Raw genomic sequence first — 27,961 nt, 5'->3', positions numbered from 1 at the left:
GGTACTGCCGTTTTGATGACTGTCAGGTTCAAGTAAATGTGAAAGTGGAAAGTGAGTCGTCCCTCAAGGCTGTTGTCTGCTTCCAGGGGGGCATTGTGCGGCACAGCCTTCAACAGCTGAGAAGGAGGCCAATTAGAGCTGAAGAAAGGCAGCTGATAGCAGACACTCTTAGCTCTAAACTCCCAAGAAGTGTACATTTACAAAGCTTGAACAAGTTGGAGGAGACTGTTCTGCAATCTGGTTGCAGAGATGAGGTGCCGAGAACTGGAGTCTTAAAGAGTATATCTTGGGGTGAAAGGGAAAAGCAGAGGAGGCACGAAAATGAGATGGTGAGTCTGCAACTTATGTCTGAGGATGTTCAAGACAAAGATGACCAGTGGATTCAGAAGGTAATCCTGCAGCCAAAAGGTGTCATGCTTTGGTCTAAGAGAACAATTAGGTTATTCCATGACAGATCGAAGGAGGACATTGTCTACCTAGATGCCACAGGTAGCATTGTTAAAAAGGCAAAAGGGGAGAGCACACCTTTTTACATCTATGAACTTGTGGTCAGAAATCCAGTAAAAGGATGCTCCCCTGTCCCTGTTGCCACATATGTTACCTGTGAACACACCACAGCATCGATAACATACTTTCTTGGCTCTTTCATCACAGACTGTGTCAAACAACATGGGCCAAAAATTTGCAGAAGACCAGTTATGTTCCTTTGTGATGGCTCTGTAGTTTTGATGCAGGCAATGGCTCATAATCTATGTGGCCTTAGTCTCAATGAACTACTATCACAATATTATCACATTGTGACGGGACAAGGAAAGGAGCATGCACTTGCACTTACTATCCTACATAGATGCCTGAGCCATGTCATGAAAAATGCAAAGGACCTCTGCAAAAAACAGTGAGTGATGTCTTCAACTGAATATGATTTAGTTATATTTTAGTTTAGAGTATAGTGGCATTGTAATAATATTAATTCTGTAAATTTTTCCTGACAGTGCCGCGAAACACTATCGTCTGTGCATGCATGTCTTCGGGCTGATGACCCAGGCCACTACTCTAAAAGAACTGGATCAATTAGTAGTTAGTGCCACCGTGCTGCTGGCAAGTCCATGCAGTGGGGAAAATGTTGAGAAACATTTTTAAAGACCTTCAGACGCTTTTGACAGCAGTTGCCCAGCCAGTCATTGATGACTCAGGCATTGCTGAGGAAGACTTTGTGGTAGGTAATCCTTTGTAGAATTGTAAAATAAAATTGTATAATGGATTAGTTGTCAACTATTAAATTAATCGCCAACTATTTCAAAAATCTGTTTGAGTAATTTCTTAAGAAAAAGTAAATATTGTCTAAAAGTAAATATTCTCTGATTCCAGCTTCTTAAATGTGAATATTTTATGCTATATTTACTCCTTTATGACAGTAAATTGAATATCTTTGAGTTGTGGACAAAACAAGACATTTGAGTACCGTCATGTTGGACTTTGGGAAACACTGATTTTCTGAGATTTTATAGACCAAACAACTAATCGATTAATCAAGAAAATTATCGACAAATTAATTGACAATGAAAATAATTGTTATTTGCAGACCTAATGTTTATGTGTTTTTCTGGGTGCTTTGATTATTTCCCTTTTGTGAATTATGCCTAAATAGGTATAAGCTGCATGGACTTTTTTCCTTTGTAGAAATGTTCAGCAGATATTAATTTATTATAACTGCAGTCCATGAAAATACAAAATACACAATTACATGGACCAAAGAATTATAATATTGTAAGTAACATCTGGTTTAGTACTCAAAAATGCACCAAAATACAAAACAATTACATGAACGTGATTATGTGTCTTACAGAATGATTTGGGCCCAACACCGTTTGACTACCACTTTAAGGATGTCATCCAGCTGGCATCATTGGATAAAGTTGGAGAGCCAAATGAGTACTTTTGCCCAAACTTTATCCCCAAGCTGCTCAAGTACTTTCTGCCTCAGGCTGCTCTGTGGTCAAGACTACTACTGGGTTAGTTAACTTCCTCTTCTTCATGTATGTATAATTTTAAGCTTGTTTTTCCTATTATTAAAGTTAGATGCTTCTATGGCAGGTGACCTTGGACGTCATGGAAGAGGTCCCTTTTATGAAAAGCTGTCAAAGAGGTTCAAGAGAGTTGCCCAGAAATCAACACAGGTAAACTTGAACAAAAAAACATAATTACAGCTAACCACAACTTTATGACATGGCTGATATCCATACAGTTGTAGGCACAATAATTCACCAAAGACCTGTTATCTAACAGAACTACACTAAAGACAACATGACCCAGGGGATTATGGAGAAGAGCCAGTGGGATCTTAAAAAGATTCGCTTTCAGCAGAAGAGGCTCACAAGACTGGATGACTTTGTGCACACATACAAGGTCATGCACAACGCACTGTTGAGAGAATACCAAGACTCTCTGAAGACAAAGAACAAGGTATGATATTTTGGCAAAGTCTTTACTTATTGTAATTGCCTTTCTCTGTCATCGCTGTCCTTGTTTGAGGGATCATAATGTGATCAAACTAATAACTTTGATCAAAGTTTTATATTTTCAGTTATGTCACTTTGAACATGTTTTTGCAGAAATTGACACTACATACGTGTAACATAGTAGCTGATGTGAAAGTATATATTAATTTCTTTGCATAGCAGAATTACTTTAAATTAGTTGTAGCTGATTGACTCCCAGAACTGATCTGTTGTTAAAATGTAACAATGAAAAAGCATCTGTTATGTTTGTTTCGTTTACATACCTTTAATATGTTATCCATTTTTACAATTATATGCATGGACTGAACATATTAAAATAACTTTTTGTTAATGCAAATTACATCCCATTACAGGTCAGAATCACTTGCAGGACTAAGACATAACCTCAGGTTTAAGCACCAAATATATTATTGAAAACATCAACTAACCATAGGTGATGAAATTGCCATCACATAGTTGTCTAGTTTTGCTACATATCCACTAATCTGTGCCAATTTATACAGAATGCAATTGAAAATGTTGTGGAAATATTGTCTTCCATTTATAGTAACTACACCTATTGCTCTCTGTTTATTATAATTAAGACCCACAGGGTAGATGTGGAACGGTGGAAACAGAGGAGGAGAGGTGTATATGTTACACCAATCACAAAGCCTTTTGATTTCAAGGAATCTAAAGCAAAGAAGGTAAAGGAAAGGTTACTTCATTGATCACCATTTTTTAAAAGTGATGCTATGTGTTTATATAATACAGATAATATAAAATGTTGACGTCAAGTACATTTGGGATTATCAGGTTATGAAGAAGATTCTCAACCCATCTCTGTCCACGTCCAACCTCAAAGAGGCACAGGAAAAACACAGAGACAGCTTTCCACAGCACACACCATCTCAGGTTAGTGCCTAACATTTTGCTGCATTTATTTTTAAATGTCCTTCAATTGTAAAGGATGACAGAATGGCTTTTTTCATTCTACTAGAAAGAACAAAGAATTAGAGTTCTTCTTTAAGAAGATCTCATGATGATCTTATGACATTTTGTTGATGTATCTTGTAACTTTTCCATTTGTAACATTTCTTGTCTCCAACTTTTGTGTTTCCCATGACATGCTATCCCTCCCATCTCATTCTGAGGAACATGGACAAATAGTGAAATAGCTCATGTACATGTTTTATAATGGGGTGATGTTTGTATTTCATGGAATTATCTGTATTACATTGTTCACAGCTCAAGTCCCCCCACCAGTCAACATCAGTCATCACTGATGCACATGAACAGAAGCCCTCTCCAGAACATGTGACATCACAGGTCAATTTTCTTAACAAAGCATTATAAAACCTGTACTGTGGATAAAAAAATTAATATATTTTAGGAATAACGTATTTTTTAGATTATTAACATTAATCCAGGGATGATACTACAATTAGACTGTATCATTTTTAATATACTGACATTGTACTTACAGTAGATGCCATTCTGCCTTTATGTGTACAGTGTGATACAGAAGGAACTGACTTGTCCAGTGTCAGTGTAGTGGAAGATGCACCACCCCTGCTGTTTTCAAGTGAAAATGTGAATCTGGATTCATCAGCAGGAAGAAGCATGCACCAAGTCAAGACGTTGTCAGTTGAACTGTCTGAAACTGTCAAAGTATGTGTATGGAAGGCAGATCTCACAACATTCGTAGTTGATGGTGTTGTCAATGCAGCCAATAAGAACCTGCAGCATTACACAGTATTACATATAAATGTTTGAATGTATTCTGAATCACTTTGTTTACTGGTCATAACTTAATATGTCTGTTTTAGAATATACGATTTTACAGTTAATATGTTTAAACTTAAAATTTCCCTTTTTTCTGAATATTAATTATGTAGAGTTTTGTATAATTTATCATAAATATAGTAAGACTGATTTTTTTTTACTTAAACAGTTGTTAATTTGTTTCTGCAGCTGACATCAATGTGGAAAAGGAAGGACACTGAAGTTGTAGTTGCTGTGCTCCCCTCCCATATTAGAGGGAACAATTTATTGATCCACCACAGTGAGCTACGCACTCTGAGACCTCACCAGTGGCTAACAGGCGAGGTATTTTGTGGTTAAAACAATATTACCCACAGTAAAAAAAAAAAAGTTTAGTATGTAATTGTATTATATATTTTATTAGTGTTTAATCCGCTGTATTTTTTTTCTGTCTTCATCTCAATTATCGGATTTAGGTTATTGAGGGCCTATTCCATCTGTATGCCAGCCAGTTCAACACTGGAAACACAATTTACATACTCAATCATTACACAGCAGGTATGATACTTTTTGGACAACGAACCGAGCTCAGTCGGCACGGCTTGCCAAAGGTAATGTGTATTTTCATGCCTTTTACCTATCCACACCTTGTAGAGACAAAATTTGGCTGTGAAATGGCTTACTTGCATGTGTACATTTTGTGTTATAGTACTTTGGGTTTTCTATTTTGTAATTTAATATACAAATTGAAACACCATGATTTATTTTTAATAAAATAAGGCATCATATTCCTAGGAAAACTTAAAAAAAAGTATTTTTATTGCTGTTATAGATCAACTTTAATGATTATCAAGCCGTGATCGCCTTTGTAAATATTGAAAGAACACACTGGAAGTTGCTGGTTAGTGATTGTTTTCATTCAGAAATCCCTTTCATTTAAATATGTATATATGTTTGATGCTGTTTTGAAATAACATCACTTTTTTTTTTAGTACTTATTTCCCGCCATAACATCAGTATTTTTGGTGGATCCAGCGGCAAATTCCAAAGAGAAAGCAGACTCGGAAAATGCTGCGAAAAGAGTACGGTAAGTCAGCAAATTAGATATAAAGTGATCTTAGAATTATATTTAGTGCTTTGTGTTTAAGTAAACATGTACAAGTATGTTAACAGAAGTTCCCAAACCCACGCCACTGAAGCATTTATTTTGTGCTTGGTGGTCTCAGCTGTTTTTTAAATGATATTTCCTTATCCCGCCCTTAGTATCTGTGTACACAATTGTAAATGAAGTAGCTCAGTAAGCAAGGTAACCTACAATATTTTCCAGTGTCCATACTGTTCGGATGGAGTGTTTTTATTTTACACAATATTTAAAGATTTTTATTCTACATGTGTCTGTTGGGAGTTACATTAGAGACTATTCCACAATGTGTTTTACAAAGGGAATACTTCAAGATGAGGAGGACCTGCTATGGCAAGGAGGACTGGGGGACTGTCAAATGGAGAGGAGCAACCATGCACCATCCAGTTCAACGTGATGGCAGTAGCTGTGGGGTCATTGTTACCATGGTAACGTAGTTTTTTACTTTAACTACTATATGTAATATTTATGCTTCTGCTACATATTCTTATATTTATTTCAGTGTCTTGATTATTATACAAGTTTAAAGCAGTGCTTGAATTGGGCCGGTACTCACCGGTACGCAGTACCGGCACTTCTGATTTTTACCCTTGTAGTACCGGCACTTCTTACTGAGTACCGGCACCTTGCCGGTACTCCGGTACTCAGTAAAATGCCGGTACTCAGCCGCCGGCGGCACGTCATGACGCATGTCAACAAATTTGCCGGCGACATCTCATGACGCATCTCTGACGCACCGCCGCGATAGACTAGAGCAGAAAATACATCACATAACGACGACGTTAGCATTTCAAAAATGTTAACGTGGCTTAATAGTGCGAAAAGACAGCGGTTGTCGCCGGACAAGGACCCGACTGCAAATACAGAAAATGCTGTGCCTGTGTCTGAAATTGTGCCTTCTCTCGTCGACCCTCCTGCTCCAAGTTCAGTAGCACTAGCTCCAACAGAGCCTTCTCTCCCGCTAACGTTAGCTGCTGCTGGCGTAACTACCACCAACAACACGGGGCAAAGCGATGCACCTGACTGCTGGACAAGGGACCAGGTGGACTATTTTTGCAAGATCAATGAATGGCTCATTGTTAAAGACAAAAAGCTGGGATGTCGGATATGTAAAGAGGTGAAATATTTGGGAAAACACACTGGACAAGGACTGAAACTCTCGATTGAATGGGGTGAGTGTGCAGTGTCTCATTTTGGTAGTGAGAAGTGCAAACAACAAGCTAGCCTGAGAAAAAAAATCAAAGAACACAAAGAATCACAAGCCCATGTAAAAGCTGCTGACATACTTCAGTCTGCTTCACGTGAAGCAATTCAAAAGCAAGTGCAGTCTATGCATAGATCAGAATACGAGACCACTATCAGAGTTTTTCGAACGGCATATAAAATTGGAAAGCATAGCCGGCCATTCACGGACATGCCAATTGATTTGAACTTGCAGAAACTGAACGGGCTGAACGTGGGCAGGGTTTTGCACTCTAATAAAACCTGCGGTGAAATCATCGACCACTTAGCAGATGAGCTGAAGACAAAAATGGCCAAAGACATTATAGAAAACAAAAGAAAACTCTGTGTTTTGGTCGATGAATCTACCACTATTAGTGGTAAAACTGTGCTTGTTGTGTGTCTACGCTCAGCATTAGCTGATGCTGAGCCCGAAACGTTTTTTTGGGAGCTGATCGAGTTGGATGGAACAACTGCTGATGACATCACAAAGGCTTTAATGGAGTGTCTTGGAAGACATTTTAGCGAGGACTTTTTAGGTCAGTGTTTAGTTTCTTTTGCATGTGATGGGGCTTCAGTAATGCTAGGGAAGAGAACAGGCGTTGCTACCCAGTTGTGTAGTAAATTCCCAAGCCTGTTTGTGTGGCACTGCTCAAATCATCGACTAGAGCTGGCAGTTGGGGATGTGGTCAAGGAGGTCTCAGGGGTCAATCATTTTCAAATATTTTTTGATAAACTCTACTCTTTGTTTCATGCCTCCCCCAAAAATCAGAGGCAGTTAGCGCAGTGTGCACAAGCAGTCGGACAGCGTCTCCTGGTGATCGGGCGTGTTTTGTCCATCCGCTGGGTAGCTTCAAGTGAAAGGAGCGTCAGAGCAGTCTGGGAAAACTACAGAGTGCTTCATGATCACTTTTCAAATGCTGCAAACGACATGAGCAGGGATTCCAGAGACAGAGCAAAGTACAAGGGCCTTGATGATGTGCTCACATCTGCACCGTTTGTCAGCAATCTGGGACTGATGTATGATGCGCTCACAGAGCTCAGCGACCTCTCTCGGCAACTCCAAAAAAGAGAGATGACACTGCCTACAGCAGATAGGCTCCTAACTCAAGAAATACGAGTTTTTGAATCCATGGTCTCCATGCCTGGCCCACATATGACTACAGTTCATAGAGCTCTAGCTGAGAAATATTTCAAGGGTGTTGCCCTGCATGAGAATGGCAGGCTTGTACAGATTCATGCAGGTCAGTTTTTCCGCAGTATGGTAGAGAATCTGAGACACAGAATGACTTCCACAACCTCCTTTCATGTCAGCACAAGAGAAAGCCCATTACATGGCCGGGAGGCCCGGGACAATCAGCTAATACATGACATAAAAGTTCTCCATCCTGGTAGTTGGCCTGAAGAGGAGTTAGACATACAGTATGGGGACGCAGAGGTGCTACGTTTGTGCGAACTGCTGAAAGTGGACAGAAGAGAGACTGTTCAGGGCTTTCGTGAATACAAGGAAATCAGGGCATCCCGTACGCCTGCTGCCATGGAGCCTCTACTAAAAGCAGTCCGAACCATCGCTGTCTCCACTAGTGAGTGTGAGCGGGCATTCAGCAGCATGAATGATATCCTTACTGCAAAAAGGAATGCTCTCTCTGTCAGCCGACTGTCCAGTCTGGTTTTTATCAAATGCAATGGACCACCGCTAGGACAGTTCAATCCAGAAAAGTATGTGAGGTCGTGGCTGGCAAAGGGAAGGAGAAGTGCTGATGAAAGAGCCTGTCCAGCTTCAGCCCCTGATACTGCTGTCCCCAAGGCCTTCTGGAGCCTTTTTTAACAATGTGAGTATGAAACAATACATAATAATATTGAAATAGTAGATATAATGAACACATACAGTATATAATGTTTCTCTGTCTCTCTGTCTCTCTGTCTCTCTCTCTCTCAGTTCTCCATACAAAGTGCTACGTCTACATCCCATAGACCAACGTCTGGATTCCCCTGTGTCCTCCCTGGCAGCTCCATTGATTCCCTCTCTCCTTTCCTGCTGAAAGATGGTGAGTGTACTCAGGGACGAGGAGTCATTTAACCAGCCGCCAGTAGGAGTCAGGCTTTAGTTTATTTTATATCCATAAAGAAAAAGTTAATCTGCTTACAGTTGTGTTTCATATGGATGTTGAGAGGTATCCATATATCTCTTCATTTTGCTCTCAAGTGCACCAGATTAATGCATCTAACCTCAATATTTAAAAAAAAATGTTATAAATGTTATAAAATGTTATAAAAATAGCAGTTCTTTTTTTGGCACCCTGAGTCATTTTGTTTAAGTACAGTGAGCCTTTCTAAAATATACAGTAAAGAGACAAACCCACCAGCATTATAGGATATACAATGATTTTGAGCCAAATACTTGTTTTTGGGCTGTATAAATAAATTGACTTGAAACAGTTGCTGATTTAGAGCACTGGCACCTTTTTTATTCCAATTCAAGCACTGGTTTAAAGTATAAAATAGTCAATGATGTTAAAAAATAAGTCATTAGTTTCTGAATTATCAATTTTCAGTTTATTTTTTAGGGGAATTGTGTAAAACTGATGAGGGCTGGTTGTTGACACAGCCCATGTAGTTTGTCATGTACATTCTTCAAGTTGTGTTAATTACCTCATTACAACTATTAGTTATTAATAGTTTGATCATTTTTATTGAAATATCAATTCAATTTTGGAATTTTACTGGCAAAAACAATGTAGCGCAGATGACAAGTGTGATTCTGTGTGTTGGTGTGTAGGATGGCAAGAGCAGTGATGGAGGCCTTTCCTGCATTACCAGTTATGTCCTTTGGGACATCCAAAAAAGAGATGGCTTGTGAGATGAGAAAGTTTGCACTTTCAATACTCAATGGTTCAGGTTTGTAAGTAATTTGTCCTGCTTTACGTTATGGTTCTTAGTTAGTTGTTATGGAAATGATGAACTTCTATTAATCCAATGCAATCAAACAAATCTACAATAACTACAGCCTGTAAAATTGCCTTTGAGTCCACACACTACTGCATTTATAGCCGACAGCATCATTGATTTTAAGCACAGGGCCCAAACCAAATATTCCATACATATCTCAGTTGAACCCATAACTTATATTTCTCTCACATACACTCCATTGAGACATTAACAGTTGAAGAATAACTTTTTTTCCTGCTGCAATAAGGAATGTAAATACTGACACTTAAACTGTCACGGTTTGTGTCAGGAGAGCAGGGAAGAGGAAACGAATACCGATTGTACCAGGCATCCAGGAACAGTTTATAGGTGGTTTATTGAAAAAAAACAGAAGCTTACAGGCAGAGCGGCAGGAGGCATGGGTGAAATATGGAACACAAAACAGGGCTTAGAGTGAAACAGTGACAAATATAAATTGCTGCATTTTTTAATTTGTTGCATACAGGTCATTGCCTATTAATGTTTAGAATATTACGGATTGTTTATGTATGTCTGCTTATATGTTGTTCTGTTCACACTGTGTACATAGTCTTCTTTTTAAAACATCCATCCTTAAAAACATATTAAACCTGTGTTGATGATCCCATTCATGATCCATTTAGAGTTCATAAGCTATAATTTACAGCTGAACAGCTGCATATAATTTGACTGCACTTCTGCTGCCAATAAACTGTTAACTGTATACATATACAGTATGTCTAAATAACATATTTTCTTTCCTGCAGTGTTTAACATGGAGAACAACTGTGCAATGTGCTCTGCCTCAAAGCCCCCAGGATCTGGGCCTCCCACTACAGATTGGGTGAGTGTTTGTCGTAGTGTAGTTATAATAGTGCTTCATCATATTCTAATCAAATTCAATTTATGATATTAGATGTATTTACAAAACTGTTGAGTCACTGGGTCTATCCAGATCAGGCGGTCCAGCGAAAACGCCGCAGGGCCATGCTTCGATTTCTACTTTTCAGCGCATGCTGAATAATTTTTTTACGGCAACCTCATGCATCGCCCCAGCTGCAGCCCACACACATTAACTCTATTCAAAATGACTGGAACCAATATAAATTGATTTACTAAAAAAACAGTCAAGACAACTTCTCTCAGATAAATGGTAATGCATATACATTGTTTACACATATAATGAACAGAGAGAATATAAAATGTGATGAGCAGTGGAATAGGGATACTGACAATTCTAATCATGTCTAATAGCAACATATTCAATTAAAGTGTAACTTCACCCCAGGTTTGAGCCTAAGTCCACCCACATGATGGAAAAAGCCTTAATGCAGCGTTGACAAATATGACAAAGCTACAATAGCTTGGAAAATAGCAATATGGGGTACTGAATTAACGCACCCCGCGGTTCCTCCACCTCACTCTACGCCGCTGGGAGACTGACGGTACATGTCCACCAGATCAGGCCTGGAAACCAAGTTATACCTTGAGGCAACACTCCTAATGGAAAACGGACCACTTGGAAAGACGTTTGTTGTGTTATCTGCTGTTGTCCTCTTTCACACACCAACATCCTGTAAGTCACTAACAAAATATGGGAAGCAGGGAGAAGCAGGTCGTATGCAATACATAACTGACCAATTAAGAATACCAAAAGGTAACTACATTATAGTGATGCAACATGGGGTTTTCCCAGAACTATAAATCTTCTAGCTATAACTACCTCAAAAACATTTGTATTTGAAAAACTGAAAATGGAGACATAATATAGTTATTTTCAGATATGAAACTGGTGTTTGAGGCGAGTATGCTACAGAATATAGCTACATGTAATAAAGTTGACATGAATCTAATTTTGCCCAAATTATTCTCTATTGCACTTCATTACTTCATCATTTCCGATGACAAGATGTATCAGATTTGATGGTCACTCATTTCATTTTACAGATACAGTGTGACACCTGTGAAAGATGGTTCCATGAGCAGTGCCTGGGGATGAATCAGGACCAACTCCAAGAAGCCAGGGCAAGCAATTGGAATTGCTTTCTCTGCAACTAGGGCAGAAGAATAAAGAAAAAGGGGGGGAAATCTGTTTGCCTGTTTTTTTCATACATACACAATCACTGAATGACAGTGTTTCAGTTGATAAGCTTTCATTTTCATTTTTATTTTCATATTATGTTTGCAAGTATTCTAAGAAGTACTAAGTACAAAACTGGCAGTTTCATAAACTACTTATGGAAGAAATGCTTTTTATCCCACATCAAAGTTAGACGAAAATGCTCAATCTTGTTCTCTGGGGGGGACTTTGAAACTCAAATTACTGAAAAGTACACAGTAAAAGTACTTCATATTATGTTTGCAAGTACTCTAAGAAGTACTAAGTACAAAACTGGCAGTTTCATAAACTACTTATGGAAGAAATGCTTTTTATCCCACACCAAAGTTAGACAAAAATGCTCATTCTTGTTCTCTGGGGGGTACTTTGAAACTCAAATTACTGAAAAGTACACAGTAAAAGTACTTCATATTATGTTTGCAAGTAGTCTAAGAAGTACTAAGTACAAAACTGGCAGTTTCATAAACTACTTATGGAAGAAATGCTTTTTATCCCACACCAAAGTTAGACAAAAATGCTCATTCTTGTTCTCTGGGGGGGGCTTTGAAACTCAAATTACTGAAAACTACACAGTAAAAGTACTTCAAATTATTTGTGCAAGTAGTCTAAGAAGTACTAAGTACAAAACTGGCAGTTTCATAAACTACTTATGGAAGAAATTATTTTTATCCCACACCAAAGTTAGACGAAAATGCTCAATCTTGTTCTCTGGGGGGGACTTTGAAACTCAAATTACTGAAAAAGTACACAGTAAAAGTACTTCATATTATGTTTGCAAGTACTCTAAGAAGTACTAAGTACAAAACTGGCAGTTTCATAAACTACTTATGGAAGAAATGCTTTTTATCCCACACCAAAGTTAGACAAAAATGCTCATTCTTGTTCTCTGGGGGGGACTTTGAAACTCAAATTACTGAAAAGTACACAGTAAAAGTACTTCATATTATGTTTGCAAGTAGTCTAAGAAGTAATAAGTACAAAACTGGCAGTTTCATAAACTACTTATGGAAGAAATGCTTTTTATCCCACACCAAAGTTAGACAAAAATGCTCATTCTTGTTCTCTGGGGGGGACTTTGAAACTCAAATTACTGAAAAGTACTCAGTAAAAGTACTTCAAATTATTTGTGCAAGTAGTCTAAGAAGTACTAAGTACAAAACTGGCAGTTTCATAAACTACTTATGGAAGAAATTATTTTTATCCCACACCAAAGTTAGACGAAAATGCTCAATCTTGTTCTCTGGGGGGGACTTTGAAACTCAAATTACTGAAAAAGTACACAGTAAAAGTACTTCATATTATGTTTGCAAGTAGTCTAAGAAGTACTAAGTACAAAACTGGCAGTTTTATAAACTACTTATGGAAGAAATGCTTTTTATCCCACACCAAAGTTAGACAAAAATGCTCATTCTTGTTCTCTGGGGGGGGCTTTGAAACTCAAATTACTGAAAAAGTACACAGTAAAAGTACTTCATATTATGTTTGCAAGTACTCTAAGAAGTACTAAGTACAAAACTGGCAGTTTCATAAACTACTTATGTATGTATGTACTTATGTATTCAAAAATGTATTCGAAAGTCACTTCAGTCAATTACAACAGCTTCCCAGGGTTGTTTTAATGCATTACCGTAAACCTGTAACTAATCGCGCACTCAAAATACAGGGGCGGCTGGTTTGACCACGCAAAAGTGAAAGACGGCTGGCTTGACCGCAGTCAATGGACACATTGTTCATTGGACCAACTAGATCCGTATTCACCAGCTCAAGTGGGTGATTCTCACGAAACCACCTTTGGTCATGTCTGAGGAATTGACAGACAAAATTACAAAAATAATCAAATTAATCAATTCTATATCAAACTGCATTGTGTATTTTATGTGGTACTAATGCTATTTTTGTAGTTGAGGTAGTAATTCATATTTTTTTCACCATTTTTCCATGTAGAAATTCATTACCGTAATGCGTCCAGTTTATTTTGTTACATTTAACCCCAAAATATCACAATAAATCTGCATAATTTAATACATACATAAATACAAAAAATTGTTGAAATTGTACATTCTTACTGGTAATATAATTATTTTGGGTCTAACATTTATGAATTAAAATATTTTTGGATTAATATGTGTGTCCGGAGCATGTGGCGTTCATTACCGATGCACTGCCTATTTGGCCCCATTAACATTCCTGTTTGTTTAAATAGCGTTTTTTTTTTACCCATGATGCATTGTATGGAAGAGAAGATGCAAGATGGCTACAAGGTAAGATGTCCTTTCAAGATCAACCTATACATATGTTAAAGATTCCATTTACTGACACCCCAGTGTACACTACTAACTGTCATTACCGTAATGGGGTATTGTATAATGGTTATTTAAAGTTATTGATTCCAAAATCAATAGAAAAGTAGCTTTTATAGAGCCAGAATGATAGTGCAAATATTTCTTCTGTAGCATCATGGGTATGCTAACTATTATGCTAGCTAGTGTTATGGTCATTCATTACCGTAATGCTCTGCATTCATTACCATGTCATATAGGAGGCTGTTACGGTAATGAACAAAATTGTTGCGGTAATGAAAGAAATGTGTGCAGCTATGTATGGTGAGCTTTAACTATAAAGAAATAATTTATATGTATTATTTGAATCTAATTTATTTAATGAATACTGAATCCCTCTTGAAATTAAGGTCAGAAAAGGTGGAAAGGAAAAGGGCAGCTTCCAAGTTGAGGGTGGTGAAGCACAGAGAGAAAGTGTACAGCAACCCAGAGCTGCTGGAAGAGTACAGAAGGAAGGAAAGAGAGAGGTTAGAACAGGACATCTTCACATTGTGTGTGTGAGAGAGAGAGAGAGTGAGTGAGAAAGAGACAGAGAAAGAGAGAGACTGAGAAAGAGACACTGAGAAAGAGAGAGACACTGAGAAAGAGAGAGACAGAGAGAGAGACTCAGAAAGAGAGACTGAGCACATCATGCAGTATACTGTATTTCTATAATTGATTTTTGTATACCTACCATTTTACAGATATCAAAGGAGAAAGGCAAAGGGGCATTTTAAGCCTATTGCAGCATTAACAGCAAAACAGCAAAAAAAACAACGAACAAAGTGGAATGAGAATTCCATGAGATACCAAAAAAGAAAAAAAAGCCTCAATGCAATTATGAATGACAGCCCGCCCTCAGACAGCCTGTCCTCAGATACATCTAGCATGGCAGATGACCTAAGACAACAAAGTATCCTACAGCCAGGAGATGAAAATGTCAGTCAGGACACACCATCAACCTCCAGCCCAACATCAACACCAAGACGGAAAATATCTGTAAACCCCAGGGATCAAAATGTCGGTGAGGGCACACCATCAACCTCCAGCCCAAAGACATCAACACCAAGAGGGAAAACATCAGTAAAACTGAAGAAAAAACTTAAGATACAGAGGATGCTCAAGACAAAAGAAAAAGAGCTTGACAAACTGCGGAAGAAGGTAAAAAGATTTGAAGCAAATCGGGCTGCAAAAGGTTGCACCAGGGGGCTGCTTGGGACTCAAAACAAGACTCACAAAAAGAGAGTTGAGGTTGCAAATAACAAAAGGAATAAAATGAGAAAGCTCGTCCAAAACTTTTTGCACAGAGATGACATCACAACTGTGATCAATGGCAAAAGTGGTGAGATTAGAAGAAGTGGCCAAATCTACAGGAAGAGGTCTCTCACTGACACAATGGAAAATCTCCACAAGCTTTATCTAAGTGAGAATCCAAGCCTGACGATTTCCCGCGCCCAGTTTTGCAAGCACATACCTTTTTGGATTGTGAGTCCTAAAGTCCAAGATAGAGAAACCTGTGCCTGCAAGATCCATGAACATTTTAACAACAAGGTAAAAAAACTGCATCAGCTTGGGGTTACGAGCTACACGTCCCCATCCGATTTGGTAACTTCAACAGTGTGTGATAGAAACAACATAGAATGCATGTACAAGAGATGCAGCACCTGCAAAGACAAGACATTCCTTGCAATGATAGACCCTCACACAAAAAACAACATTGTGTCATGGAATGAGTGGGTCACGAGAACAACACCATTCACAAAGAAACAATCTGATGGTACATCAACTGTAGTTGATGCAAAAAACACGACTCTAGAGAAAAAAGTGGCCAGCATTGAAAAACTAGTGGAGCTAACCAATAATGACTTGCCACGATTCAGCATTCACCTGTACAATATTGCACACCAGTATACACGGATAAAAGAGCTGAAACAGAGTTTGGCAGAAGATCAGGTTGTTGTACATTTTGACTACAGTGAAAATTACAACTGTAAATGGTCTAAAGAAATCAAGGACACACACTTTGGCGGATGTCACAAACAGGTGACCTTACACACAGGAGTTCTGTACTTCAGTGAGGGGCAGTCTGAAGCATTCACCACTGTTTCAAGTTGTCTGCGGCACGATGCAGTGGCTACATGGGCACACCTGGATCCAGTGTTGGAGCACATAAAAACCAGTCACCCTTCAGCAAAGAATATCCATCTTGTGTCTGATGGGCCAACGTCACAATATCGGAATAAGGTGTCATTCTACTTGGCATCCACCGTGCCTTTTATGAAGGGATTCAAGTCCGTAACCTGGAATTTTACAGAGGCATCGCATGGAAAAGGGGCTCCGGATGGTGTTGGGGGAGCACTGAAGAATCTAGCTGATAGACTGGTGGCTTATGGAACCGACATACCTGATGCTGAGGCTTTGCTGCACAACCTGTCCAAGCAGTCATCTGTGAAGCTCTTTAAGGTGACAGAAGAGAAGGTTGAAACATATTGTGAGTTGGTACCTCCATCTCTTAAAACAGTGCAGGGTACACTGAAAGTTCATCAGGTAAGGAATTATACAGTAAACACTCAATCACATTCAGACACAATCTCTATCCATTTCACTCACTCGCTGACTATTCTAAATGTGTAATTTCACTTGTTTTCTCACATTTTTTACAGCTTGTTTCAACAGATCCAGGTAAGATAAAAGTGAGGGAGGTGTCTTGCTTCTGCAGGCCCGCCTGTGACTGCTACTCTCCAAAAGAGTTCATCCTCAAAGAAAATGCAGCAAGTGAAGAAAAGGCTGAGGAATCCATTGAGGTTGGGCAATGGGTGCTGGTTGAGTATGATGGTGACCTGTATCCTGGCACTGTGACACAGGTATGAATGTGCTACAGTTGAGTTAATGGGTAGTATTATATCTCATTGCCCTGTGTTTTTACTATTATTTGTTTTAATTGTTTATTTGTTTCACTTTCATGTCTAATTGCACTATCCTGTCACTGCAATAAATATTTATATTTTTTCTACTATAGATTGTGGAAGACCAGTTTGAGGTGGATACGATGAACTGTGCTGGGGAAAACCGATTCTTTTATCCCTCCATTGGTTTTCCTGGAGACAAAGTGTGGTACTTTAGAGACAACATAAAGGACATGATCCCTGAGCCAATGCCAGCAACATCATCTGCCAGGCATTTTAGTGTTGCTGCAGAAATTTGGGCCAAATGGAGGAGGGGAGATGAAAGGAGATAGGAGATGTGGGGAGGGAAGAAGAGGAGAGAGGGGAGAGAAGATGGGTGGAGATTAGGGGAGAGAAGAGATGTGGGAAAAGAGATAGGAGAAAAGAGAGACGTATGATGTTAATTGTTGGTAGTTGTTAATTACTGTTGATTAGATGTTGAAAAGAGTGAGGAGAAAGCAAAGGAGATGGGAGGATATGGGGGAGAGGAAAGGAGATAGGAGGAGATGTGGGGAGGGGAAGAAGAGGAGAGAGGGGAGAGGAGATGGGTGGAGATTAGGGGAGAGAAGAGATGTGGGAGAAGAGAGAGACGTATGATGTTAATTGTTGGTAGTTGTTGATTACTGTTGATTAGATGTTGAAGAGAGTGAGGAGAAAGCAAAGGAGATGGGAGGATATGGGGGAGAGGAAAGGAGATAGGAGGAGATGTGGGGAGGGGAAGAAGAGGAGAGAGGGCAGAGGGGAGAGGAGATGGGTGGAGATTAGGGGAGAGAAGAGGGGATGTGGGAAAAGAGATAGGAGAAGAGAGAGACGTATGATGTTAATTGTTGGTAGTTGTTGATTACTGTTGATTAGATGTGGAAGAGAGTGAGGAGAAAGCAAAGGAGATGGGAGGATATGGGGGAGAGCAAAGGAGATAGGAGGAGATGTGGGGAGGGGAAGAAGAGGAGAGAGGGGAGAGAAGATGGGTGGAGATTAGGGGAGAGAAGAGATGTGGGAAAAGAGATAGGAGAAAAGAGAGACGTATGATCAGAGCCGGCCCGACCCATTAAGCGACATAAGCGGCCGCTTAGGGCCCCGCAGCCACTAAGGGGCCCCCTAGCAAAAAAAAAAAAAATTTACATTTTTTAATTTTTTTAATTTAAAAAATACAAAAATCTCAGTACATCGTCGCCGTGATAAGTATGTTTAATTAATTGTGTTAATATGCCTAGATTGCCTACTCTCAAAGTCATGTATTATATTATTGAGTCAATAATATAATACATTAACCGTGCTTTACCTGAACCTCATCATGACACAAGAGAGGACGGCAGTATTGTAATTTCCCGTGTTCAGTGAATGCAACAGAGGCAAGACACCAGACCAACCAGAGAGTTGAATGGAAATAAACATCTGTCTTATTTGCTGACAGGTACCTATCATGTGAGCTGTGACAATGTTTAAAATAAACTGTCAGTCAGACTCAGAGTTTTTGAAGATGGACATATGAAAACATTTTCTTAAAAAATACGACAATTCTCAAGTGGTGGCTCACACAACAACCCCAGAGCCACCACTTGACCCAGGTAAACAAGGTATGTAAATGTCAGTAAACTTCCAAGTTATGCGAACATGTAAGCAAAGCATAAATTACAGCTACGTTGACGTTACTTTGAATCGCGGGGGTAAGCTAAACCGTTAGCAAGTAGCTATAGCTAGCCAGGTATATTAAATACAGACTTTGTCATACAATCTGAATGTAATGTTTTTTAGCGTTACCTGGTGATTTCAAAGAAAGCTCTCTGGGAAATGTTGACTTACTGTTCGACATGAAGCTAGAAGCTACCTTACAGTAGGCCTACACAGTTGATCCGGAGTCCTGTCAGTTAACGTGTTTCACAGTTAGCTTAGCTAAGCATCAACCTAGCACTGAAATATATGGATGTTATGTGAAAAGGTCAGTTGAAATGGTGGCATAGTTGCCACTGCTTTACATGTCAACAGCATCTTTGAACGTATTTGCAGCAGTAAATGTGGCTGTTTGGCCACTGACGTTGCCATAACAACACCTGAATTTAAATGTGCAACCTCTTTTTGTGACAGATTTTTGCAAGAAATTATAATTCTTCTGAATGATATTCCTATTGACAGCTAGTTTCTATGTGAACATTATGAGATGGACAGCCAGAGAGAATAAAGGAAAAACAGTTATGAAATACTATATGACAAAACAAGAATACAGTTTAAAGTGGACCTATCATGCTATATTTGAAAAATATAGTGTAGGACCATACCTATATAAGGCATATTTATACTTTTTATTTTTCAAAATACCAAACAGATCATGCATTTTAGCCATTCCTCATTTCGCTCAATTTAACACTGTCTTTGCATGGGCTGATTCTGTGAGAACAGCACCATCTACAGGCCTGGCATATGTACTACAGCGTCTCCAGCGCTTTCGAACGGCAATGTCCGTGGCTGTCTCCTCCTGATTGGTGGAGTTGGCCCAATAGCCGTAGCGCCACTTCTGTGACGTCATAGAAGTGTTCAAATCTGGATCAGTCTGTATCAGATCCGTTGCAGTCCCTTTTTAAGAGATTTGGGTATGGAGGAAAATAGAGAGGGTTGTGTTTTCTGACACTTGGTGAGTTCCCTGGAACACCGGGGACACATATTCATGAATAAAACATGTACAAAAGTGCATTTTGCATGATAGGTCACCTTTAAGTGATTTGTAAGATATCCATAAAGAAAAATCTGTTTACAGTTCTGTTTCATATGGGTGTTGAGAGATGTATCCATAGATCTCTTAATTTTTCTCTCGAAGTGCACCAGATTCATGCTTTTAACTTCAATATTTAAAAAAAAATCTTCCCGGGGGAACATGCCCCCGGACCCCCCTAGAGGAGGTGAGGACCCCCCTAGAGGAGGTTAGGTCCACGGTGTTTACATGCTTATTTATACAATATGTGTGCTTATGCTAACATCATAAGACAAAAGTTGGTTCCGTGTTGTAGTGAGAACACGCTAGAGTGAGGGGGGGCCCCCAAGCCAAAGCTCGCTTAGGGCCCCCAAAAGTCTAGGGCCGGCCCTGCGTATGATGTTAATTGTTGGTAGTTGTTGATTACTGTTGATTAGATGTTGAAGAGAGTGAGGAGAAAGCAAAGGAGATGGGAGGATATGGGGGAGAGGAAAGGAGATAGGAGGAGATGTGGGGAGGCGAAGAAGAGGAGAGAGGGCAGAGGGGAGAGGAGATGGCTGGAGATTAGGGGAGAGAAGATGGGATGTGGGAAAGAGATGAGATATGTATAAATTGTTGTTAGGCCTAATTGTTGTTGGTTGTTGAAATGTCATTAAATGATGCCATATTTTTATTTGGTCAATAAAGGTTTTTAATAGACTTTTGAACTCGTCATTCTCTAAAGATATTATATTATTTAGTAGGTCTATACATTTTAAGTAGAGTAAAATATTAGCCTGCATATAATTTACTGCGGTCAAGTGAGCCTACGCTACGTTTCTGTTGGTCAAGTGAGCCGTCCCAAAATTGAAAGTTCGCCCGTATTACGAGTTTTACGGTAAACGTCCTCAGCTAGTCTTTGCTGGTGTGTAGCAACATCCTGTTTTCAGAATAAAACGAGATATTGTAACGATCCCAGAAAATTTCGGAGACAGGGATGTATTCCTCAGTTAGGCGTCTTCCCGTCCTTGTTTATTAAAGAACACACACATCAACAGGGACACACGTGTCTCTCTCTTATGGACGTCCATGAACTAGCAAGCAGCAGACTGCGGTTACATAACTTCCGGTCTTAGACCGGAAGTCACCCTCCAGACTGCAGTCAGGCTGCAATAAATTAAAATAGAGCTGTCAGTATGATCAAATCCTAATTTTGAATCATTAGTTTACATGATCTTTGAAACATTGAGCTAAAAAACAAATATTTCTTCATTCTCAAATTATAAATCAGATTGTCTTGTAATCTAGGAGAAACACTGCTCAAATAGGACATTTTGGATAGCTTTGATTCTGAAATTAAACATCAGATTAACATGAAATTTCATGAGTAGCTATCTGAGGTGGTCTACTATCACACTGAATCGAAGAACTTCTGTGGAAGCAAAGATTTGTGGAAATATTGAAATTTGAAATCAGGAGCAACACTGTTCAAATTCCACATTTTACATAGCTTTTATTCTGAAATTCCACATCAGATTGTTATGAAATTTTATGAGCAGCTATCTGAGGTGGTCTACTATCACACTGAATCGAGGAACTTCTGTGGAAGCAAAGATTTTAGGAAATATTGAAATTTGAAATCAGGAGGAACACTGTTCAAATTCCACATTTTACATAGCTTTTATTCTGAAATTCCACATCAGATTGTTATCAAATGTCATGAGCAGCAATCTGAGGTGGTCTAATATCACACTGAATCAAAGAACTTCTGTGGAAGCAAAGATTTGAGGAAATATTGAAATTTGAAATCAGGAGCAACACTGTTCAAATTCCACTTTTTGGATTGGTTTTATTCTGAAATTCCACATCAGATTGACATGAAATTTTATGAGCAGCTATCTGAGGTGGTCTACTATCACACCGAATCGAAGAACTTCTGTGGAAGCAAAGATTTTAGGAAATATTGAAATTTGAAATCAGGAGGAACACTGTTCAAATTCCACATTTTACATAGCTTTTATTCTGAAATTCCACATCAGATTGTTATCAAATTTCATGAGCAGCAATCTGAGGTGGTCTAATATCACACTGAATCAAAGAACTTCTGTGGAAGCAAAGATTTGAGGAAATATTGAAATTTGAAATCAGGAGCAACACTGTTCAAATTCCACTTTTTGGATTGGTTTTATTCTGAAATTCCACATCAGATTGACATGAAATCTTATGAGCAGCTATCTGAGGTGGTCTACTATCATACCGAATCGAAGAACTTCTGTGGAAGCAAAGATTTTAGGAAATATTGAAATTTGAAATCAGGAGCAACACTGTTCAAATTCCACATTTTACATAGCTTTTATTCTGAAATTCCACATCAGATTGTTATGAAATTTTATGAGCAGCTATCTGAGGTGGTCTACTATCACACTGAATCGAAGAACTTCTGTGGAAGCAAAGATTTTAGGAAATATTGCAATTTGAAATCAGGAGCAACATTGTTCAAATTCCACTTTTTGGATTGGTTTTATTCTGAAATTCCACATCAGATTGTTATGAAATTTCATGAGTAGCTATCTGAGGTGGTCTACTATCACACTGAATTGAAGAACTTCTGTGGAAGCAAAGATTTTAGGAAATATTGAAATTTGAAATCAGGAGCAACACTGTTCAAATTCCACTTTTTGGATTGGTTTTATTCTGAAATTCCACATCAGATTGTTATGACATTTTATGAGCAGCTATCTGAGGTGGTCTACTATCACACTGAATCGAAGAACTTCTGTGGAAGCAAAGATTTTTAGGAAATATTGAAATTTGAAATCAGGAGCAACACTGTTCAAATTCCACATTTTGGATTGGTTTTATTCTGAAATTCCACATCAGATTGTTATGAAATTTCATGAGTAGCTATCTGAAGTGGTCTACTATCACACTGAATCGAAGAACTTCTGTGGAAGCAAAGATTTTAGGAAATATTGAAATTTGAAATCAGGAGCAACACTGTTCAAATTCCACATTTTGGATTGGTTTTATTCTGAAATTCCACATCAGATTGTTATGAAATGTATAATAATGTAATATATAATAGATAGATAGATAGTCTTTGTTGCTCATCTATTTAATAAGCTATTCTGATATCTTATTTCTTAGGCTGTAAAGGATCTTTTGCATCCCCCAGTCCTCCTTTGAATGTTCTATTTGTAACAGAGCCAGCCACACCTTAGGCCCTTTAAGGCCTAGTTAACACATTTAGTTTTTCATTAATGCTATTTCCAATATTCAACTACAACTTATCAGACTTGCAGTTATGAGACTCCTGCCTCATTGTCATAGTTTGGGGGGATCTTTTTGTGGTTTCCGCTTTCTAATCTGCTTTCAAAACCATCTCATCATAATCATAATGGTCAGTTAGTTAAGGAAGAGGCCTTCAACCCTAGGAACACAGTTCACACAGTTAAACATGGTGGTGGGAGCATCAAGCTATGGGGCTGTTTAGCAGCCTCAGGCACAGGGAGCCTTGTTCGGGTGCAGGGAATCATGAAAAAAGAATATTATGTTGACATTTTGAGGGATAATATGCAGAAATCTGCTCGTAGTCTGTCCTTAGGTTGTCGCTCGGTCTTCCAACAAGACAATGACCCGAAGCATACATCAAAATTGGTCCAACAGTTCCTGAAGGATACCAAAACCAAGGTCCTGGAGTGGCCCGCACAGAGCCCAGACCTCAATCCTATTGAGAATCTTTGGAGGGTGCTGAAAGTGAACGTCCATGCTCGGAAACCACGCAATTAGGACCAGCTGGAACAATTTGCAAAGGAAGAATGGGCCAAAATCCCTCAGGTGACCTGTGCCAACCTAGTGAAGAACTATTTTAAGAGGTTGTTTTCAGTTGTGGCTCAGAAAGGGTACACCATTGACAATTAATGGCCAGGGGGCTAATAATTTTGGATTTCTCATTTCTGCCCTTTTTTTGTTTAAACTGATTGTATCAATAAAGTATTCTAATCAAAAATGTCAAATTATGTCTTTAGAGTCCATTTGTTTTCACATTAACAAATATGTGTTGTTAATGGCCATTTCCATGGAGAAATCAAACGTTTTGTCTAATTTCATAAGGGGGGGCTAATAATTTTGGTCACAACTGTAAATGCATATATCTCTCTCGCTCTCTCGCTCTCTCGCTCTCTCTCTCTCTCACACACACACACACACATATGCGCACGCACGCACGCACACAAACCTGTAAAGCAAAATACCTACTACAGCACTAGTACATTTAAATATAAAAGAGAGGTCAAAAGGTTAGACCAATCGAAGTCAAAGGATCAAAGAGGGTCATCAGTTCAAAGACTCAAAATTGCACTCAACTACAATATTTTTTTCCCTTTGTGCCAAAGTACATATATACAGGTGCATGTAGCTTGCTTTGCTTCTCATTGCTTCAGCAAAAATTAAAAGACTTTTCTGCAAAGGAGGATCTGTCCTACAGTCCTCTGAGGATGAGGAGGACATGTCCAGCTGGAATGACACAGGTATTGAGGAGACAGGTGTTTTCTCCCATTGATCCCCCCCCCGCCTCCCCACACACACACACACACACACACACACACACGCACACGCACACACACCTGTATGACCAAGTACACTCTACAGTACTTGTACATTTAAAAAAAAGAGAGGTCGAAGGGTCGAAGTCAAAGGATCAAAGAAGGATCAGTTCAAACAATCAAAGAAGCACTCTATTACACTCAAATACCGAATTTTGTGTTGGTTTTTACTGCAGTATGTTCATTTAGGTGCTGTTGCTGCCAACCTATAAATGCATAATGCATGAATGCATTTCTGAAAAATGCATTTATGCATAAATTTAGTTTCTGCATTTATGAAATACTGCTGCATGTAGGCTGTTGATGCAAACCTATAAATGCATCTCTCTCTCTCTCTCTCTCTCTCTCTCTCTCTCTCTCACACACACACATGCGCACGCACGCAAACACGCACGCACACACACCTGTAAAGCCAAATACCTACTACAGCACGAGTAAATTTAAAAATACAAGAGAGGTCAAAAGGTTAGACCAATCGAAGTTAAAAGGATCAAAGAAGGATCAGTTCAAACAATCAAAGAAGCACTCTATTAAACTCAAATACCGAATTTTGTGTTGGTTTTTACTGCAGTATGTTAATTTAGGTGCTGTTGCTGCCAACCTATAAATGCATAATGCATGAATGCATTTCTGAAAAATGCATTTATGCATAAATTTAGTTTCTGCATTTACGAAATACTGCTGCATGTAGGCTGTTGATGCAAACCTATAAATGCATCTCTCTCTCTCTCTCTCTCTCTCTCTCTCTGAGAGTGAGTGTGTGAGGAGTTCGGTGGTGGTGAGCTGAGAGCGTGGTGAGGTTTGATGGTAACTTTTCGTAAAAGTTTTCTCTTTTTTCTTCCTCTACTTTGTTCATTGTATGATTGTTCATTGGTCTTATTTGTTGTGAGTGAAGTTTAGTTTTTCTTACGTGAGGGAAGCGTGTTTCTCTGCAGGGATGGCTTCCTGTGAGATGCCGTCCCTGCGGCACGGGGTGAGGGTGATCCCTCAGGAGAACAGCACGGTGGAGAGTGTGCTGCTGGCGGTGGGGGAACAGGTGGGACACGGAAACATCTCCTACGCATCCCGCATGAATAAAGCTGTGGTGGTTTTTGTAAAGAAGCAGGAGTTGGTAAGCCAGTTAATTGAAAGTGGTTTAAACATAAATGATGAGTTTATACAAGTGTCCCCGCTGGCAGTGCCTTCTACCCGGATTACCATATCGGGAGTCCCTCCATTTATTCCCAACGAAACGCTGGAGAAAGAGCTCAAACGCTACGGGAGAATGGCGAGTGGTTTCCGCACGGTGAGTCTGGGCTGTAAAGACACCAAGCTGAAGCACGTTCAGTCTCTGCGGAGACAGGTGTTTATGTTTTTGGACTGCACATCACAAACACTGGATGTGTCTTTCCGTATTAAATATGAGGAAGGTTTCTACATGGTGTATGCGAGTGCTGGCAGTGTCAGGTGTTTTGGTTGTGGTGATGTGGGGCACAAGAAGATCGCTTGTCCGCAGAGACTGATAGCAGCACTTCTATTGGAAGGAAATATTGTGAATGAGAGTGGAGAGGGAACCAGCGGGGTTGCTAGGCCCGTGCGGGGAGCTACCGGAGCTACCGGAGTTACGGCCCCTTTTTCCGGAGCTGACGTACTCGTGTCTGCAGCCGCCGTGCCCGCCGTGCTCGGTGCAGCCGTGTGTGCGGCTGCAGCGCCGGGGGCCGCGGTGCCCGCTCCTGCTACACCCGTGCCCGCTCCCGCTGTACCCACATCCGGTGCAGACGTGCTCGTGGCCGTCGTACCCGCACTCGCTGTGCCCAGTGTAGCCGTGCCTGTGCCTGTGTTGCCCGCAGCAGTGGTGCCAGGCGGTTTTGTGTTTGGTCCCATGATGGCCGTTAAAGCCGCAATGTCTGTGGGTGTTAAGCCGTTGTTTGCGGGGATTAATATGAAAGCAGTTGTGGAGGCTGAAGCTCAGGTCAGGGCTGGATGCAGAGAGGGTGTGATGGAGTGCTCAGAGCAGGAGCTGCAGGTTGTCTCTTGGAAACAGGCTCAGCTGTCACAGAAACTGGACAGTGAGGCAGAGCAGGGGGGCAAATCAGCTGGTTATGATGGAGTAGATATGGAGTATGATTCTGAATCGGATAGTGTCTCCGTATCTGACAGTGTTTCTCAGAGTGAGGATCTCTACTCTTTTGAACAAATCCAGGAGTTTCTGGAGGAAACTTTCGGGAAATCAGTAAATGTAAAAAATTATTTCCCAGATGTTGAAAAGTTTATTAAGTCAGCCAAGACAATTCAGAGGGTTGTTGGGCTAGACTTACTTGATGAAAAAAAACGGTATCGCCTCAAGAAACACATCACTACACTGAGGAAAGCTTTAAACAAAAAGATCAAAGTGCCTAAAAAAAGGAGTGGTAAATAATTGAATATGATCATACTAGGGGTGTCACGGTTACCGGTGTAGACGGTAACCGCGCTAAAATATTTTGACGGTGAGATAACCTTCTGAATTTCAAAACACGGTGTTATGTCGGTGGGTTAAATTACCGCACACCGTTACACCGGGAGAGCTTTCATTTCCCTAATACTCCAACGGTTACACTGTATTACACTGTTACCGCGCTAAATACTTTGCATTTCAAAACATAATGTTATCTATGTGCGTTACTAGAGCTCTACACCACACACGTGACACTTTCGAACGTTCGCAGGCGCCACTAGTCCTAGGTTCTTTTATCACACTCTCTCACTTTAAGCATGGCAGCAGAAGAAGGAAGCCGCGATGGTACCATTTTTCCACCTTCTAAGCGCAGAAGATCAGAAGTGTGGTCCTACTTTGGATATTTAAAAAACTCCGAGGGGCAACTGGTGGAGGACGGTGCCCCCGTGTGCAGGACATGCCGGCGGAAGGTATCCGCGAAAGGGAGCAACACATCGAATTTGCTCACTCATCTACGAGACCATCACCCGCAGCTGCACAGCCAGTTCAAGGTATATTTGTTAATATTAACACATAGTTTTAGCTGAAATGCTCGAAATAACTTTTGCCTTCGGGTAAAGGGGAAATGTAACAATTATATCCGACTGTCAATAATGTTAAATCTTGATAATAATCATTTACATTACATTAGCAAATGCACCTGCTCTCGTGTGTTCACCATTCTTAGATCGGCGCTAAACGCCATTCTAAGCTAAGTTGAATAGCTAAACTTTGATATGCCATGAGACAGTGAAAATAGTGCAGTGAAACACATTAATGATTAAGTTACTTCTGACTTTGGGTCAAGGGATAATGCAACGATATACCCGATTGTCTAAAATGTTAAACCTTGATATTAAATGTCAGTGTAAGCACGCCCACTGCTAGCATTTTAAAATACATCCTACTGCGGTGCCATGCTCTATTCGTTGGTAGCTAGTGCACTACTAAACGCCATTGTAAGGCACTAAACAGCTTAGCTCTCATACAGTACTGGCTTCTTGCCTAATAACCTAAACTTACCATTTACCTGCATCAACATTACATAATAAATTAATGTAGGTATTTGACTTCATACGCAAACTTGATGATTGTTGAATAGTAACTTAATGGCTCTCTCTCTCTCTCTCTCTCTCTCTCTCTCTCTCTCTCTCTCTCTCTCTCTCTCTCTCTCTCTCTCTCTCTCTCTCTCTCTCTCTCTCTCTCTCTCTCTCTCTCTCTCTCTCTCTCTCTCTCTCTCTCTCTCTCTCTCTCTCTCTCTCTCTCTCTCTCCTCTCTCTCTCTC

At 39.7% G+C, this 27,961-nt stretch overlaps 2 protein-coding genes and 1 long non-coding RNA gene across 5 annotated transcripts in view; 2 read left to right on the top strand and 1 right to left on the bottom strand.

Annotated features, from left to right (window-relative positions):
• LOC307047188 (uncharacterized protein) overlaps positions 1 to 27,961 on the bottom strand; it is a gene marked incomplete at its 3' end in the record, with an annotated part of 80,385 nt that overhangs the window by 15,936 nt on the left and 36,488 nt on the right. For 2 of the 3 annotated variants that reach the window (XM_079693960.1, XM_079693962.1), the window contains exon 2: positions 16,412 to 16,463. The exons of the other annotated variant lie outside the window; for it this stretch is intronic. In XM_079693960.1, coding sequence (XP_079550086.1) covers positions 16,412 to 16,463 — 52 coding nt within the window. The remainder of the gene's footprint in view (positions 1 to 16,411; positions 16,464 to 27,961) is intronic. 3 annotated transcript variants of the gene reach the window in all.
• LOC307013435 (uncharacterized protein) lies at positions 370 to 7,378 on the top strand (the record flags this gene model as incomplete). The annotated part of the gene is made up of 14 exons (XM_079640834.1): positions 370 to 389; positions 993 to 1,098; positions 1,847 to 2,012; positions 2,095 to 2,177; positions 2,287 to 2,463; positions 3,188 to 3,205; positions 3,315 to 3,413; positions 3,747 to 3,827; positions 4,014 to 4,169; positions 4,473 to 4,607; positions 4,739 to 4,873; positions 5,095 to 5,163; positions 5,255 to 5,349; positions 5,705 to 7,378. 14 exons carry the CDS (start codon positions 370 to 372, stop codon positions 5,838 to 5,840), a joined length of 1,476 nt encoding a protein of 491 aa, XP_079496960.1. The 3' UTR covers positions 5,841 to 7,378.
• Positions 9,488 to 11,698, top strand: LOC307047189. Its single transcript, XR_013810366.1, has 3 exons — positions 9,488 to 9,522; positions 10,338 to 10,414; positions 11,518 to 11,698. It is a non-coding gene; the product is annotated as an uncharacterized lncRNA (long non-coding RNA).

This window comes from Notothenia rossii (assembly GCF_949606895.1).
Source record: "Notothenia rossii genome assembly, chromosome: 7".
Taxonomy (NCBI): domain Eukaryota; kingdom Metazoa; phylum Chordata; class Actinopteri; order Perciformes; family Nototheniidae; genus Notothenia; species Notothenia rossii.
This window is presented reverse-complemented; position numbering and strand designations above follow the sequence as displayed.